At 39.0% G+C, this 16,492-nt stretch overlaps 1 protein-coding gene across 1 annotated transcript in view; it reads right to left on the bottom strand.

Moving 5' to 3' along the window:
* Positions 1 to 2,786: 2,786 nt before the first annotated feature.
* The window catches only part of LOC133633792 (voltage-dependent calcium channel gamma-2 subunit-like), a 92,191-nt gene continuing 78,485 nt past the window's right edge, over positions 2,787 to 16,492 (bottom strand). The window contains exon 4 of the mRNA XM_062026493.1: positions 2,787 to 6,004. Coding sequence (XP_061882477.1) covers positions 5,472 to 6,004 — 533 coding nt within the window. The 3' untranslated portion in view covers positions 2,787 to 5,471. The remainder of the gene's footprint in view (positions 6,005 to 16,492) is intronic.

Below are 16,492 nucleotides of genomic sequence, written 5' to 3'. Positions count from 1 at the left end.
GAATTACACAACGTGCCAACTTCACTAGTTTTTGGTTTTGAACATCCTTCACATGCAATTTCTACCAAAATCGTCAGAGTAAATCTCTCAAAACAAAGAAGACTGAAGATTTTTTTTTTTTTTTTCCACCACGCAGACACTTGGTGTTCCCACCAGGGGGGGTTCAATTTTTATTCATCATCATCATCAGGACTTGATGCATCCAAGTTCAGAATCATTCAGTTTTGGCACCTTATGAAAGACATTACGCTTGAGTTTTTTCTTTAAATCGTCATTTACATCAACACAATGCAGAACAAAATAACAATTCCCCCCCCCCAAAAAAAAATAAACAAAAAAACAGACAACAAAGTAAAGACTAAAGCTGCATAAAAGTTGAAAGTAATTAAAAAAAAAAAAAAAATTAAAAAAAAAAAAAAAAAATCCTCTCCAAAGCTTGCCCCTCTTGAAGCATTAATGAAGCCCCGCCCCCAAAATGGTCCACGCCAAACAAAGGAAAAGAGCAAGAAGTCCAAAATGTAAAAAGACACAGTACTGTAACGTTAAGTTCTATTTTGTCACGCCCGCCGCCCTCACACGGGATCCTCGTTCAAACCCCAGCTTCCTTAAAAGCAGTTTGGGATGATTTTGATTAGCATGCATGGAAATTCATTGTTTTTTTTTTCGGCCATGTTGTCTCGCCCACTACTTTGTGTCTTTGGCAGTAGTGGCGCGTCATTGTCCACACAGTCTTCTTGGCGTTGGCTCAGAGGTCCCACTCCCACTCCCACTCCCACAGTTCTTTCTCCCCAAATGTTGACCCTGAACAAAGATGGCAGCCAGTGTTTTGGCGAAAGGCCAAAAGGTAGATTTTTTATTTCTTTTTTTTCCAACGTTTACTGTAAAAGATTACTTACGAACTAGAGATGTCCGATAATGGCTTTTTTTGCCGATATCCGATATTGTCCAACTCTTAATTACCGATACCGATATATACAGTGGTGGAATTAACACATTATTATGCCTAATTTTGTTGTGATGCCCCGCTGGATGCATTAAACAATGTAACAAGGTTTTCCAAAATAAATCAACTCAAGTTATGGAAAAAAATGGCAACATGGCACTGCCATATTTATTATTGAAGTCACAAAGTGCATTATTTGTTTTTTTAACATGCCTCAAAACAGCAGCTTGGAATTTGGGACATGCTCTCCCTGAGAGAGCATGAGGAGGTTGAGGTGGGCGGGGTTTGGTTGTATATTGTAGCGTCCCGGAAGAGTTAGTGCTGCAAGGGGTTCTGGGTATTTGTTCTGTTGTGTTTTATTTTGTTTTATTTATAGCTGTATAGTGGTATAGCTCGGTTGGTAGAGTGGCCGTGCCGGCAACTTGAGGGTTCCAGGTTCGATTCCCTGCTTCTGCCAACCTAGTCACTGCCGTTGTGTCCTTGGGCAAGACACTTTACCCACCTGCTCCCTGTGCCCACCCACACTGGTTTAAAAATGTAACTTAGATATTGGGTTTCACAATGTAAAGTGCTTTGAGTCACTAGAGAAAAGCGCTATATAAATATAATTCGATTGAAAAATAAAAAATTCAATGTTACGGTGCGGATGTTCTCCCGAAATGTGTTTGTCGTTCTTGTTGGGTGTGGGTTCACAGTGTGGCGCATATTTGTAACAGTGTTAAAGTTGTTTATACCGCCACCCTCAGTGTGACCTGTATGGCTGTTGACCAAGTATGCCTGTGAAAAGCGGTAGATATTATGTGACTGGGCCGGCACGCAAAGGCAGTGCCTTTAAGGTTTATTGGCGCTCTGTACTTCTCCCTACGTCCGTGTACACAGCGGCGTTTTAAAAAGTCACAAATTTTACTTTTTGAAACCGATACCGATCATTTCCGATATTACATTTTAAAGCAGAGGTCACCAACCTTTTTGAACCAAGAGCTACTTCTTGGGTACAGATTAATGCGAAGGGCTACCAGTTTGATAAACACTTAAATAAATTGCCAGAAATAGCCAATTTGCTCAATTTACCTTTAACTCTATGTTATTATTAATAATTAATGATATTTACACTTAATTGAACGGTTTAAAAGAGGAGAAAACACGAAAAAAAAATGACAATTAAATTTTGAAACATAGTTTATCTTCAATTTCGACTCTTTAAAATTCAAAATTCAACCGAAAAAAAGAAGAGAAAAACTAGCTAATTCGAATGTTTTTGAAAAAATTAAAAAAATAATTTATGGAACATCATTAGTAATTTTTCCTGATTAAGATTAATTTTAGGATTTTGATGACATGTTTTAAATAGGTTAAAATCCAATCTGCACTTTGTTAGAATATATAACAAATTGGACCAAGCTATATTTCTAACAAAGACAAATCATTATTTCTTCTAGATTTTGCAGAACAAATTTTGTTAAGAGAAATTCAAAAGACTTTGAAATAAGATTTAAATTTCATTCTACAGATTTTCTAGATTTGCCAGAATATTTTTTTGAATTTTAATCATAACAAGTTTGAAGAAATATTTCACAAATATTCTTCGTCGAAAAAACAGAAGCTAAAATGAAGAATTAAATTAAAATGTATGTATTATTCTTTACAATAAAAAAAATAAATTTACTTGAACATTGATTTAAATTGTCAGGAAAAAAAGAGGAAGGAATTTAAAAGGTAAAAAGGTATATGTGTTTAAAAATCCTAAAATCATTTTTAAAGTTGTATTTTTTTCTCTAAAATTGTCTTTCTGAAAGTTATAAGAAGCAAAGTAAAAAAATTCATGAAATTATTTAAACAAGTGAAGACCAAGTCTTTAAAATATTTTCTTGGATTTTCAAATTCTATTTGAGTTTTGTCTCTCTTAGAATTAAAATGTCGGGCAAAGCGAGACCAGCTTGCTAGTAAATAAATACAATTTAAAAAAGAGAGGCAGCTCACTGGTTAGTGCTGCTATTTGAGCTATTTTTAGAACAGGCCAGCGGGCTACTCATCTGGTCCTTACGGGCTACCTGGTGCCCGCGGGCACCGCGTTGGTGACCCCTGTTTTAAAGCATTTATCGGCCGATAATATCGGCAGTCCGATATAATTGGACATCCCTACCAAAGACTATAAAAATGGGACCCATTACCTCCTGCTTGGCACTCAGCATCAAGGGTTGGAATTGGGGGTTAAATCACCAAAAATGGTTCCCTGCGTGCGGCCACTGCTGCTGCTCACTGCTCCCCTCACCTCACTTCTCAGGGGGTGAGCCAAATGCAGAGGACACATTTCACCACACCTAGTGTGTGTGCGAGACAATCATTGGCACTTCAACTTAACTTGAACTTAATATCGTGCAAAAGCAACTTTTCTTGCCTTCTGGTATCTGCTGATCTGTATTTGGGATCTGCATAAGTCCTGGAAATTTGCGCGCGTCCGCCTTTGTAGTCTTTTTCTCTTATCTTCTTGTTATGGGACATTCATCCTCCGCTGTTGCCATTTCTAATATAAAGTAGTGTACAGTTCTTACTTATATCTGTCTGTAAACTCGCCATGGAAGCGCTAAAACATACCGGTGTAGTGAGTTGACATTATTCACCCGAGGAACTTTAGTTATTAGAGGGTTCCGGTCGGACAAATGGGAGGGGAGCGGGGTTAAGGGGTAGGGGGTAGCGGGGGGGGTGTACATTGTAGCGTCCCGGAATGCTGCAAGGGGTTCTGGGTATTTGTTGTGTTGTGTTTATGTTGTGTTACGGTGCGAATGTGTGTTTGTCATTCTTGTTCGGTGTGGTTTCACAGTGTGGCGCATATTTGTTACAGTGTTAAAGTTGTTTATACGGCCACCGTCCGTGTGACCTGTATGGCTGTTGACCAAGTATGCCTTGCATACTTGGTCAACAGCTCCCAATATTGTTGTCCGGGTGGGAATCGGGAGAAATTGGGGAGAATGGTTGCCCCGGGAGATTTCCGCTGAAATTGGGGAGTCTACCGGGGAAAATGGGGAGGGTCGGCAAGTATGACTGGGAGACGCAACTGTTTTAAAAAAAGTCATACATTTTACTTTTTGAAACCGATACCGATAATTTCCGATATTACATTCTAAAGCAGGGGTGTCAAACTCATTTTAGCTCAGGGGGCCGCACGGAGGAAAATCTGTGCACACGCGGGCCGGACTATTACAACCATAGCATTAAAACAAAAAAATAACTTCAGATTGTTTTCTTTGTCTTACTTTGGCCAAAAATAGAACAAACACATTCTGAAAATATTACAATAAAATATGGAAAAAAATACAAGCAGCGGTAAAGTTTAGATCAGGGGTATCAAACTAATTTTAGATCGGGGCCACATGGAGGAAAATCTATGCCCAAGTGGGCCAGACTGGTAAAATCACGGCACAATAACTTAAAAATAAAGAAAACTTCAGATTGTTTTCTTTGTTTAAAAATAGAACAAGCACATTCTGAAAATGTACAAATCATAATGTTGTTGGGTTTATTTACACCTACATGTTGTAGTTAATAGTATTCCACCTTTGTTTGTCGTTATTTATACTTTCTGAATAAATTATTAGATCATGTTCATTAGTCAACATATTGGTGTTCATTTTCAATCCATCAAGATAAAAAAACAATATCAAAATCAAATTATAGGATGTTATTTATGTAGTTTGTTAATTTTCCTCGGCGGATGTACTAACATCATGTGGTTTATTTTTTGTATTGCGACATCTAGTGGACACATTTAGAACAGCAGTTTATTTCATTCCAAAATTTCGGCCCATATTTATACTTACCAAACTCATCCCGCGGGGCCGGTTAAAACCAGTTTGCGGGCCTGATCCGGCCCTCGGGCCGTACGTTTGACACCCCTGTTCTAAAGCATTTATCGGCCGATAACATCGGCAGTTCCGATATTATCGGACATCTCTATTACGACGAACCAATAGCTGATCCTCGACACTTAGTTTCCGTGACGACTTAGTATCTCCTTAAGCTACTTTGATGTATTTTCCCTTGTCCTTTGCGTGTATTAACAAGTATACTCATATGTTTATATAGAATCCATACATAGTTGCTTTTTTTTTTTTTTCTCACTTTTTTTTTTCTTCCTGTTTGCGGCCTGGAAAGTGCTCCCTGCTATAATAACTCTTACGCCGCGATGCTTCACAGTATTTATGTAAAGGAAAGAAGAAAGTAAGGTAAGATACGGCAACGAAAGAGACAAAAGGGGGTCAGGTCTGGTCTGGGTCAGGTCAGGGCGGGGTTTTAGGCGGGGGGGGAAGAGTAAAAAATATAAAGTTGACCGTTTGATTGGATGGTCGGGTCGCTCCACAGACCACCGCAGGACCCCTCGTCTCCTTCCAAATTGTTAAATAACGCTAGATGGCAAAATCATGCATTTTTCCTCCTTCTAGCCCTCAAAAGACACGAACCGCCCCCCCCGCCCCTCAAAGTCCCCCACTCAGACGACCAATTTTTCAAGTGTCTCAGGTTTTGGTCAGTTTCATACGGGCGTGGTGCGGCGGTTGGCGGCGTTGCCGTGGCCGCCCGAGTCCTTCAGGTCCTTCTGGATGCAGTTGTGGACCTGCAGGAAGTTGTGGTCCCTCTCTGTGGAGTTATAGGTGGCGGTGGGCGTGCCCGTTTGGCCTTTAGGAAGCGTGTACATGGAGAGCTCCGTGGAGGGCAGCGTCCCGAAGGCCTTCAGGCCCACCGGCGAGGCCTCGCGGGAGTGCGAGGGGTCGGTGGAGCGGGAGGAGGAGCGCGAGCGGCGGCGGTAGCGGTAGCGGTAGCTGGGGATGCGCGTGATGGCGGAGCCTTGGAGGTAGTCGGCGGCCCGGACCCCCGCGCGCAGCTCCCGGTGGCGGTCGATGAACATGTGCACGGCCAGCACGCCCACCATTTCGGCCATGATGAAGGAGAGAGCGCCGAAGTAGAAGGACCAGCCGTAGGAGTAGCTGTTCTTCTTGGAGTCGCTCTTGGAAGGGTCCCCGGCGTTGGCGGATATGTAGACGATGATGCCGATGATGTTGCTCAAGCCTGCGAGGGAAAAAAAACGAGACCAAATAAAGGTTAACTAGCGGTTAGAGCAGGGGTGTCCAAAGTGCGGCCCGCAGGTCATTTTTTTACGGCCCCCACGACACATTCTAAAAATACGATTAAAAAAACCCCCAAACAAACGTGGTATAAAAGAGCAAACAGGTGAAATGTAACAAGAAAATGTTGCAATGTTTACTCCAGGGGTCGGCAACCCAAAATGTTGAAAGAGCCATATTGGACCAAAAATACAAAAACAAATCTGTCTGGAGCCGCAAAAAATTAAAAGCCATATTACATGTGTCATGAGATATAAATGTAATTAAGAGGACTTAAAGGAAACTAAATGACCTCAAATATAGCTACAAATGAGGCATAATGATGCAATATGTACACATCGCTAGCCTAAATAGCATGTTAGCATCGATTAGCTTGCAGTCATGCAGTGACCAAATATGTCTGATTAGCACTCCACACAAAGTCAATAACATCAACAAAACTCACCTTTGTGCATTCATGCACAACGTTAAAAGTTTGGTGGACAAAATGAGACAGAAAAAGTGGCATAAAACACACGTCCTAGAAAGTCGGAGAAAGTTATATCAATCAATACATGTAAACAAACTATACGGTGAGTTCAAGGACCGCCAAAATAAGTAGGACAAAACGGCGCTCGCCAAATACTCGAATCAGTGAAGCATGTTTAATATAAACAGTGTGCTTTATAACAATTAGGGAGGTTTGTGTCATGTTTGTCCTCCTACAGAAACTATACTAAAACAAAAAAATAGATTTTTTTCCCCTCATCTTTTTCCATTCTTCATACATTTTTGAAAAATCTCCAGAGAGCCAGTAGGGCGGCGCTAAAGAGCCGCATGCGGCTCTAGAGCCGCGGGTTGCCGACCCCCGGTTTACTCTAATACAGGGGTGTCCAAAGTGCAGCCCGGGGGCCATTTGCGGTCCGCAGCTAATTGTTTCACACATTCTGGAAATACTATTGTAAAAATAAAAAAAGAACATTAAAAAAAGTGGAATGAGGTGAAATCTAGCGAGAAAAAGTTGCAATGTTGACACAAAAGCTGCCATGCAGGCTGTTTTTTCTTTCTTTTGTCTTTCTTCATTTTTTTTTTTTTTTTTGACATTGCTCAAAAAAAAAAAAAAAAAAAGACAAAAAAAAATCCATGTTATAATGAATTATTTTCCAGGCTCCAATTACTTCAAATATTTCACTTTAAAATGTTTTATGGTGGTAAATATTGCATATAATGTGTAGTAGCCAGAGGTGGGACCAAGTCATTGCTTTGCAAGTCACAAGTAAGTCTCAAGTCTTTGCCCTCAAGTCTCGAGTCAAGTCCCGAGTCAAGACAGGCAAGTCCCGAGTCAAGTCCAAAGTCAAGACTAGAAAGTCTCAAGTCAAGTCCCAAGTCCTGCATTTTGAGTTTCGAGTCCTTTCAAGTCCTTTTAACCACAGACTAATATTTTTACACAGATTGTGTATGCTTTTAAAACGCTGTATTTATTTATTAAAACAAGTGCATTTGAAATTGCAGGAAAAAAAATGGTGCTGACATTGCAATTCATAATAGCACTATTAACCAGTCATTCTAATAGTTTAAACAATTTTAAACATTTAACTCATTCCTTTACAGAATAAACACATTTGCAAAAAACAAACATTAACATACTAATGGTTGTATTTTATGAAAATAACATTACCACAAAGTTGAGAAGGAGCAAAGATCTTCAATATTTGTATGTGAGAATCACAAAGAAATCTTCTGGGGGAGGATGACGCCCCTACAGGGGTTTGGTTTACAAACTTTCAGCCCCACCTAAAACAAAATTCACCAGCCGCCACTGATTATGATGCATTCTCATTTTAGGCAAAGTATAAGACAATACTTTCTTAACAGTATAATTGTAACCAGGAATAAGTCTTCAAGTAACAATATTCAAATACTAACATTGTTGGGTAAGACAGCATTTGGTTTTATTCTGAATCCAGTGAAACAGATTGGTGGTTTTAGCTGATATAAAGACTTTCAGGTGTTTATATATGTTTAAGTATTTGGCAGACGCTTTTATCCAAAGCGACATACATAAAAAATAGATATAAAACAATCACTGTAAACATAATCATTTAAGGGAAGAATGTAATAGAAAATATCAATACAAAGTGTCAAGACAGAATAAACTCTCTGCTGCTGCAGCAACAGAGTTACAGTCTATAAGATATATAGATATCTAATGTATTCATACATTGTTTATGTAGGATATACGCATGTATATATAATCTAATCATATTGTATCTTCAACTTAAAAATAGCTGACCGTTTTTCTCCCTCTTCTCTGGGATTATATTCCCAGTTTTGATCTCGGACGTCTGGTCACTTATAGCGTATAAGAATATTATATTACTGTTAAGCAAACTGTGAATAATAAAAACGCCAAAACATGTGTCCGTTATCATAGCTACACGTATGACAAAAAAAACGCGTGAAAATGAGTGGTATTCAGTGAGGTAAGATGAATTAAATTTGCTGACAGTTCATTGCTCCTGCCAAATGAATTGCACTGAGTGGAGCGGATCACCACTCCAAGATGGCGGCTCCGCGTCTCGTCTGCGCCAGTAGGCAGTAGCGCTCGATGCTGCGTCTACTTATAAGATGTCTATGGTTATAACGTTAGCAGTGAGTTTACAGCCTCACTGATTTAACTACACAGCAAATAAAAGTCACGTTACTTAGCCAATAAACGTTATCTTACATTCAAAACTTACCCTTCTTTGTGCAACTTCAAATGTCCAACGAAGTTGGAAGTTGTTGCGTCTCCGTCTGTAATATTCCAACTGCGTGATTTGCATACGGCAATTTGTTTTTTGTTGACCAAGTCGTAGTTTTTATAACCGAACGAAACCAACTTTGGCATAATTGTTTCTCACTGCCGCATTGTTTGACAACTCTTGTTTGGTGGTTGTCCTGCAATTGGATTGGATGAATGCTGTGTGATGAAAACAACGTATAACTAATTTGATTGGCTGTTGTACTGACAGCACACCAGCTGACAAGCAGCACACACGCTTATAGACAGACAGACACGTACAAAATGAAAGCTACGGAGCGCTCCCAAATAACTTTTTAAGGTTTGGGTTTTGGGGAAAGTAGCAAGTCATGTCAAGTCAAAAGCCTCAAGTCCAAGTGAAGTCACAAGTCATTGATGTTAAAGTCTAAGTCGAGTTGCAAGTCTCTTTACATTTTGTCAAGTCGAGTCTAAAGTCATCAAATTCATGACTCGAGTCTGACTCGAGTCCAAGTCATGTGACTCGAGTCCACACCTCTGGTAGTAGCCATATAAAAACATCAAAGTTTTCTTTGACAAAAGCGCATAAAACAAACAAAATAATAGTTCCAGGATAAAATGGACAGATATATCTGAAGTTGATCTCGTAACTTAAGTGTTGAAAGTAAAAGAAAAACCTAATAAAAATGTATCACTTTATGAGTGGGGCACCTTTTGGATCCCAAATTTAGTGATTTTTTATTTATCTTTTCACTGTGATTACTCAAAAATATGAAAGAATTAAAATCAATGGTGTCCTGCATTATTGATCTTTTAGGGCTCTAATGACTAAATACTGCATATTTTAGTTTTACTATAAAAAAACTAAGTTGTTTTTGACAGAAAAGCCATAAAACATTTTTTTTAATTTCTATTACTTTATATCAACTTGAAGTTGATATAGAGATTTACTGTAAGCGTTAAATAATTTAAAAAAATAATAATCAGACTTATTTTTAACATTTTAATGACTGAGACCCTTTATGGTCCCCGGGACCCCTAAAGGTAAAATAAATAAAAAATGCATATATTTTGTTATGGTTTGAAGATGAAAAATATCAAAATGGCCCCCACATGCTTTAATTTTTCCGTGTGCGGCCCTCAGTGGAAAAAGTTTGCTCTAATAACACAAAGCTGCCATGCAGGCTGTTTCTTTCTTTAAAAAATAATATTTAATCAAAATCAACGTCATTATGAATTATTGACCTATTCAAGGCTCCAATTACGTCACATTAAATATTGCACTTTGAGATATTCTTTGGGGAAAATGTTGCATATTTTGTGTTTGCCATATAAAAAACTGAGCTGTTGTTTTTTTTTTTTAAAAAGAAGGGCCTAAAACGAACAAACAAAAAACATAAACAACAATAAAACTTAGAATTGACGGACAGATCTGAAGCTGATCTCGAGATTATTGTGCTAAAAGTAATCAGTAAAAAAAAAAAAGAGTATAATTTATTTTTTAACACTTTAATGAGTAGGACCCTTTTGGATCCCCAATCATTTTAGTGGGATTTTTTTTTGCGTGTGTCATTGCTCAAAAAATGTCAATGTTGTTATGAGTTATTGACCTTTTTAAGGCTCCAATTATTTTATAATCTCATATATTCTACTTTAAAATTTAATTGGGGGAAAATATTTCATATTTGGTGGGGGTTTTTCTATAAAAAAAACCTGGGTTTTCTTTGACAAAAAGGGCATACAACTTAAATGTTTAAAAACGTTTTTTTGACAGATAGACCTAATGTTGATCTAGAGATTTAAACTTTGAATAATAATAATAATAATAATACTAAATAATGACGTATTTTTTATATTTTTTTGACCCAAACTCTTTGGGTTCACTGGGATCAAGCCTAAATGTATATTTTTTATACATATATTGTATTGGTTTTTAAAATAAAAAATATCAAAATGGCCCCCGCTTGCTTTGATTTTTCAGTGTGCGGCCCTCAGCGGAAAAAGTTTGGACACCCCTGGGTTAGAGTGTCCGCCCTGAGATCGGTAGGTCGTTAGCTCAAACCCCAAAGACTTTATTGAATTGAATACGAGAGCAGCCAGCATGGACGAATAGAACAGACAAGTCATTGTATTGTCTGCTCGCGGAAAACAAACATCCTAATCGACGATTGGACTCCCTCGAATGGCCTTGACGCGGTGAACAACAGGACCAGGCTGTTCTGAAAAACACCCCCGAGGACACCTCAATGATGGACGCTTTTGACCTCCCTCCCTCCTCAACGACACCTGGAGTCGAACTTTTGCAGATCGGCCTCAGTCTATGAACATGACATCATCACACCCAAGACAATTGGGCACATACACACACACCTCCCCTCCCCCACCCCACGCCTTCACCACCGCTTGTTTCCCCTCGGGGTGATGGTCTGCTGGCAGCGCTTCATAGCAGCAGTCGACCTCCCGGGCCCCAAATCCCCCCGCCCCCTCTTTTGTGAGTTTGTAGTTATTAAATGTAACATGTTATGTGTGCATTGCATGGAGGTTTTTTTTCCCACTCCAGACTCGGCCCTCTTAGGAGCCCAGTGTAGATTGTATTTTTTTTTACTTATCTTCTTCCCCAGCGTTTTACCTTTTTCTTATCTTTTACGGGGCGCCTCATGGCGACCCATCAGCGTTCCTGTTCTGTAACCCTTTACACTGTTTGTTTGTCTAATCTTGAACGGGTTTGTGCTGAAAACATAATTTGGTTGTACTTGTGCAATGACAATAAAATCAATAAAAATAATATCCTATGCTGCGTTCGAGGACAGTCGGTAATATCCTGATCCAATGACCACAATGACCTACTCAGTGGCCTAGTGGTTAGAGTGTCCGCCCTGAGATCGGTAGGTTGTGAGTTCAAACCCCCGGCCGAATCATACCAAGGACTTTAAAAAATGGGAGCCATTACCTCCCTGCTTGACATTCAGCATCAAGGGTTGGAATTCCCGGGCGCAGACACCGCTGCTGCTCACTGCTCCCCTCACCTCCCAGGGGGTTGAACAAGGGTGATGGGTCAAATGCAGGGATTAATTTCACCACACCTAGTACCGGTACCCATACCAAAATGTTATTCGATACTTTTCGGTACTTTTTTAAATAAGGGGGACCACAAAAAAAATCGCATTATTGGCTTTATTTTAACAAAAAATCTTAGGGTACATGAAACATATGTTTCTTTATTGCAAGTTTGTACGAGACAACTTGTCTTTTAGTAGTAAGTAAGCAAACAAAGGCTCCTAATTTGTCTGCTGACGTATGCAGTAACATATTGTGTCATTTATCATTTTATTATTTTGTCAACATTATGAGGGACAAGCTGTAACAAGGGATTATTAATCTACTTGTTCATTTACTGTTAATATAATAATAGATTTTATTTGTAAACGGCACTTTCCATTGAGTAAACAACCTCTAAGTCAGGGGTCACCAACCTTTTTGAAAGCAAGAGCTACTTCTTGGGTAGTGATTAATGCGAAGGGCTACCAGTTTGATACACACTTAAATAAATTGCCAGAAATAGCCAATTTGCTCAATTTACCTTTAACTCTATGTTATTATTAATAATTAATGATATTTACACTTAATTGAACAGTTTAAAAGAGGAGAAAACACGAAAAAAATGACAATTAAATTTTGAAACATAGTTTATCTTCAATTTTGACTCTTTAAAATTCAACCGAAAAAAAGAAGATAAAAACTAGCTAATTCGAATCTTTTTGAAAACATTTAAAAAAGAATTTATGGAACATCATTAGTAATTTTTCCTGATTAAGATTAATTTTAGAATTTTGATGACATGTTTTAAATAGGATAAAATCCAATCTGCACTTTGTTAGAATATATATAACAAATTGGACCAAGCTATATTTCTAACAAAGACAAATCATTATTTCTTCTAGATTTTCCAGAACAAAAATTTTAAAAGAATTTCAAAAGACTTTGAAATAAGATTTAAATTTGATTCTACAGATTTTCTAGATTTGCCAGAATATTTTTTTTGTATTTTAATCATAATAAGTTTGAAGAAATATTTCACAAATATTCTTCGTCGAAAAAACAGAAGCTAAAATGAAGAATTAAATTAAAATGGATTTATTATTCTTTACAATAAAAAAAATAAATTTACTTGAACATTGATTTAAATTGTCAGGAAAGTAGAGGAAGGAATTTAAAAGGTAAAAAGGTATATGTGTTTAAAAATCCTAAAATAATTTTTAAGGTTGTATTTTTTCTCTAAAATTGTCTTTCTGAAAGTTTAAAGAAGCAAAGTAAAACAATTAATGAATTAATTTATTTAAACAAGTGAAGACCAAGTCTTTAAAATATTTTCTTGGATTTTCAAATTCTATTTGAGTTTTGTCTCTCTTAGAATTAAAAATGTCGGGCAAAGCGAGACCAGCTTGCTAGTAAATAAATAAAATTTAAAAAATAGAGGCAGCTCACTGGTAAGTGCTGCTATTTGAGCTATTTTTAGAACAGGCCAGCGGGCTACTCATCTGGTCCTTACGGGCTACCTGGTGCCCGCGGGCACCGCGTTGGTGACCCCTGCTCTAAGTGCTACAGTGTATTAAAAAAAATAATTAAAAAAATTTTAAAATAATAAATAAATAAAAATAAAAAGATAATAAATAAATAATACAAATAAAAACTAGAACAGCCAAATAGCTAAACCTAGTATGCATATATCTAAAAAAAAAAAGAGGCTTTTTTAAAAAGAAGGGTTTTTAAGCCTTTTTTAGTAGCATACACAGTCTGTGGTACCCTCAGGTGGTCAGGGAGAGCGTTCCACAGACTGGGAGTGGCGTTGTTCGTAGCTTTGTCCTCAGAGGTTGGATTTGGGGGTGAGTAGTTCTTTGAGGATATAATATAATATCTGATATCTTTAATATCTGCTTACTTTCTCTTTCAACATGTTCTATCTACACTTCTGTTAGAATGTAATAATCACTTATTCTTCTGTTGTTTGGATACTTTACATTAGTTTTGGATGACACCCTTATGTTAGGGTACTCGGCACAGTGTTAGGGTACCTAACGCGCAGAACGAGGCACCGGGAAAAAAAAACAACCCCCAAGCCAGTTCAGAGTCGACGCTTCAGACCTGGACAGCTTTACCGGGAAATGGCACCGGCTGAGAGAGCGACGGCAAATCAAGCAAACGTTGAACTCGTGCTCGGCAAAGTTGGCGGGAAGGCAAACGTTTCCCCGCCTTCTGTTGCTGTGGCCGCTTTGGTAGCGGGCTGAGCAACAAGGAGGTCTGGGTTCTTGAGATCTGCTCCACTGACCATATTTCCACCAGCACTTTTCCCATCTCTCTTTCTTTGAGCTTCTCCCAGGATGCCGTCTCCCTCAGCGGGGTTCAAACTGGAGCAGACGGGGTTTTTTTTTTTTTTTTTATCCCGCCCGACTTTTATCACATATTTTTTCCTTTTGTGCTGCCGCAGCCTGGCCTCCCTGCCGGGATGTTCAAATGCACATCCGCTGTCAAGTCCTCTCTCGGCTGTCAGCGCCGTGTGCGGCCAGAAATAGACGCTCGGGACCGACGCCGATAAAGAAAGACGAATAACGCGGCTGAACGGAGGGGAAAAAAGCGCGAGGACGACGATTGAGATGTATCCGTGCAAAAAAAAAAAAAAAAGAGGATCGGGGACACCTTATTTTTAGCGTGTAATCCCGGCGGCCTTCTCTTAGCCTAGCAACAGGGCGAGAGAGGCAGACATTGAGGGCGAGGGAGAGAGAGCGTGACTTGGAGGGGTTAGACTGATCTAGCTACTGAAGCCCACTGGGCCGTGGCCTAGAACCAGACCAGCAAAGCTGCGGCATGGCAGACTCTGTCTTACAGACTTCACTCTCTGCGGTGGGCACTACCTGATGGTCCGGGTGTTGTTGACACGCCATCAAAAAGGACATTTCTGACCTTCTGACTCGCACTCTTCTATGTGTTTTATATTTATATCCCGATATCATCAGGATTATTTTTTATTTTTTGGAGATACCACTTGTTTTTCAACCAATCTTGCTCAAATTTGGCACACATGTGCTTGTCAATCATCTTGAAGTGTGTGCCAAATTTCACGGAGATTGAACGCAACATCGTAAAGTTACAGTCACGGGCGTCCCCCTTCCAATACTCATGTCAGAGCCTAGAGTATCAGCCAATACAATATTGATCAGACTTGATATCAGCAGAAATTTATTTTTAGTGAAATAACACTTAATGGCGGCCATGGCAGGCACTACCTGATGGTCCGGGTGTTGTTGACACGCCATCAAAAAGGACATTTCTGACCTTCTGACTCGCACTCTTCTATGTGTTTTATATTTATATCCCGATATCAGCAGGATTATTTTTTATTTTTTGGAGATACCACTTGTTTTTCAACCAATCTTGCTCAAATTCTGCTTGTCAATCATCTTAAAGTGTGTGCCAAATTTCACAGAGATTGAACGCAACATCGTAAAGTTACAGTGAAAGGCGTCACCCTTCCAACACTAATATCAGAGCTTGGCCGATACATTATTGTTCAGAAACGATATCAGCAGGAATTTATTTTTTTATTTTTTTGCAATACCACTTGATGGCGGCCATGTTTTCCAACCAATCTTGCTCAAATTTGGCACACACGTGCTTGTCAATCATCTTGAAGTGTGTGCCAAATTTCACGGAGATTGAACGCAACATCGTAAAGTTACAGTCACGGGCGTCCCCCTTCCAATACTCATGTCAGAGCCTAGAGTATCAGCCAATACAATATTGATCAGACTTGATATCAGCAGAAATGTATTTTTAGTGAAATAACACTTAATGGCGGCCATGGCAGGCACTACCTGATGGTCCGGGTGTTGTTGACACGCCATCAAAAAGGACATTTCTGACCTTCTGACTCGCACTCTTCTATGTGTTTTATATTTATATCCCGATATCAGCAGGATTATTTTTTATTTTTTTGAGATACCACTTGTTTTTCAACCAATCTTGCTCAAATTTGGCACACATGTGCTTGTCAATCATCTTGAAGTGTGTGCCAAATTTCACGGAGATTGAACGCAACATCGTAAAGTTACAGTCACGGGCGTCCCCCTTCCAATACTCATGTCAGAGCCTAGAGTATCAGCCAATACAATATTGATCAGACTTGATATCAGCAGAAATTTATTTTTAGTGAAATAACACTTAATGGCGGCCATGGCAGGCACTACCTGATGGTCCGGGTGTTGTTGACACGCCATCAAAAAGGACATTTCTGACCTTCTGACTCGCACTCTTCTTTGTGTTTTATATCCAAGTGATCATAGGATTAGCTCTGGTTGGGTTGGTTTTTAGGACCAATCACAAAACCAATATTGTCTCTTTGTTAAGTTAAAGTACCAATGATTGTCACGCACACACTAGGTGTCAGGTTCAAACACTGATGATATCTATTAAACAAGACAAGAAGCAAAGAATCAAACAGAGACAGAACTCAAATTGGACTCAATATTGAGGAGAGTCGCCTGTACACTGTACCGTTGTACAGTATCTCAGCACGCTCTGGCGAAAGATTGTACCACTCATTCTTTATTTGACTTTCCCCGACCACATGACCACCGCTGCTTCCATAGGGAAGTCGGTCGTAAACAGCGTTGCCTTTGGTTACCGAACAGTTCAAAA

This window comes from Entelurus aequoreus, linkage group LG18, assembly GCF_033978785.1.
Source record: "Entelurus aequoreus isolate RoL-2023_Sb linkage group LG18, RoL_Eaeq_v1.1, whole genome shotgun sequence".
Classification (NCBI taxonomy): Eukaryota; Metazoa; Chordata; class Actinopteri; order Syngnathiformes; family Syngnathidae; genus Entelurus; species Entelurus aequoreus.
The sequence above is the reverse complement of the archived record's forward strand: the minus strand, read 5'-3'. Positions and strand labels throughout refer to the sequence as shown.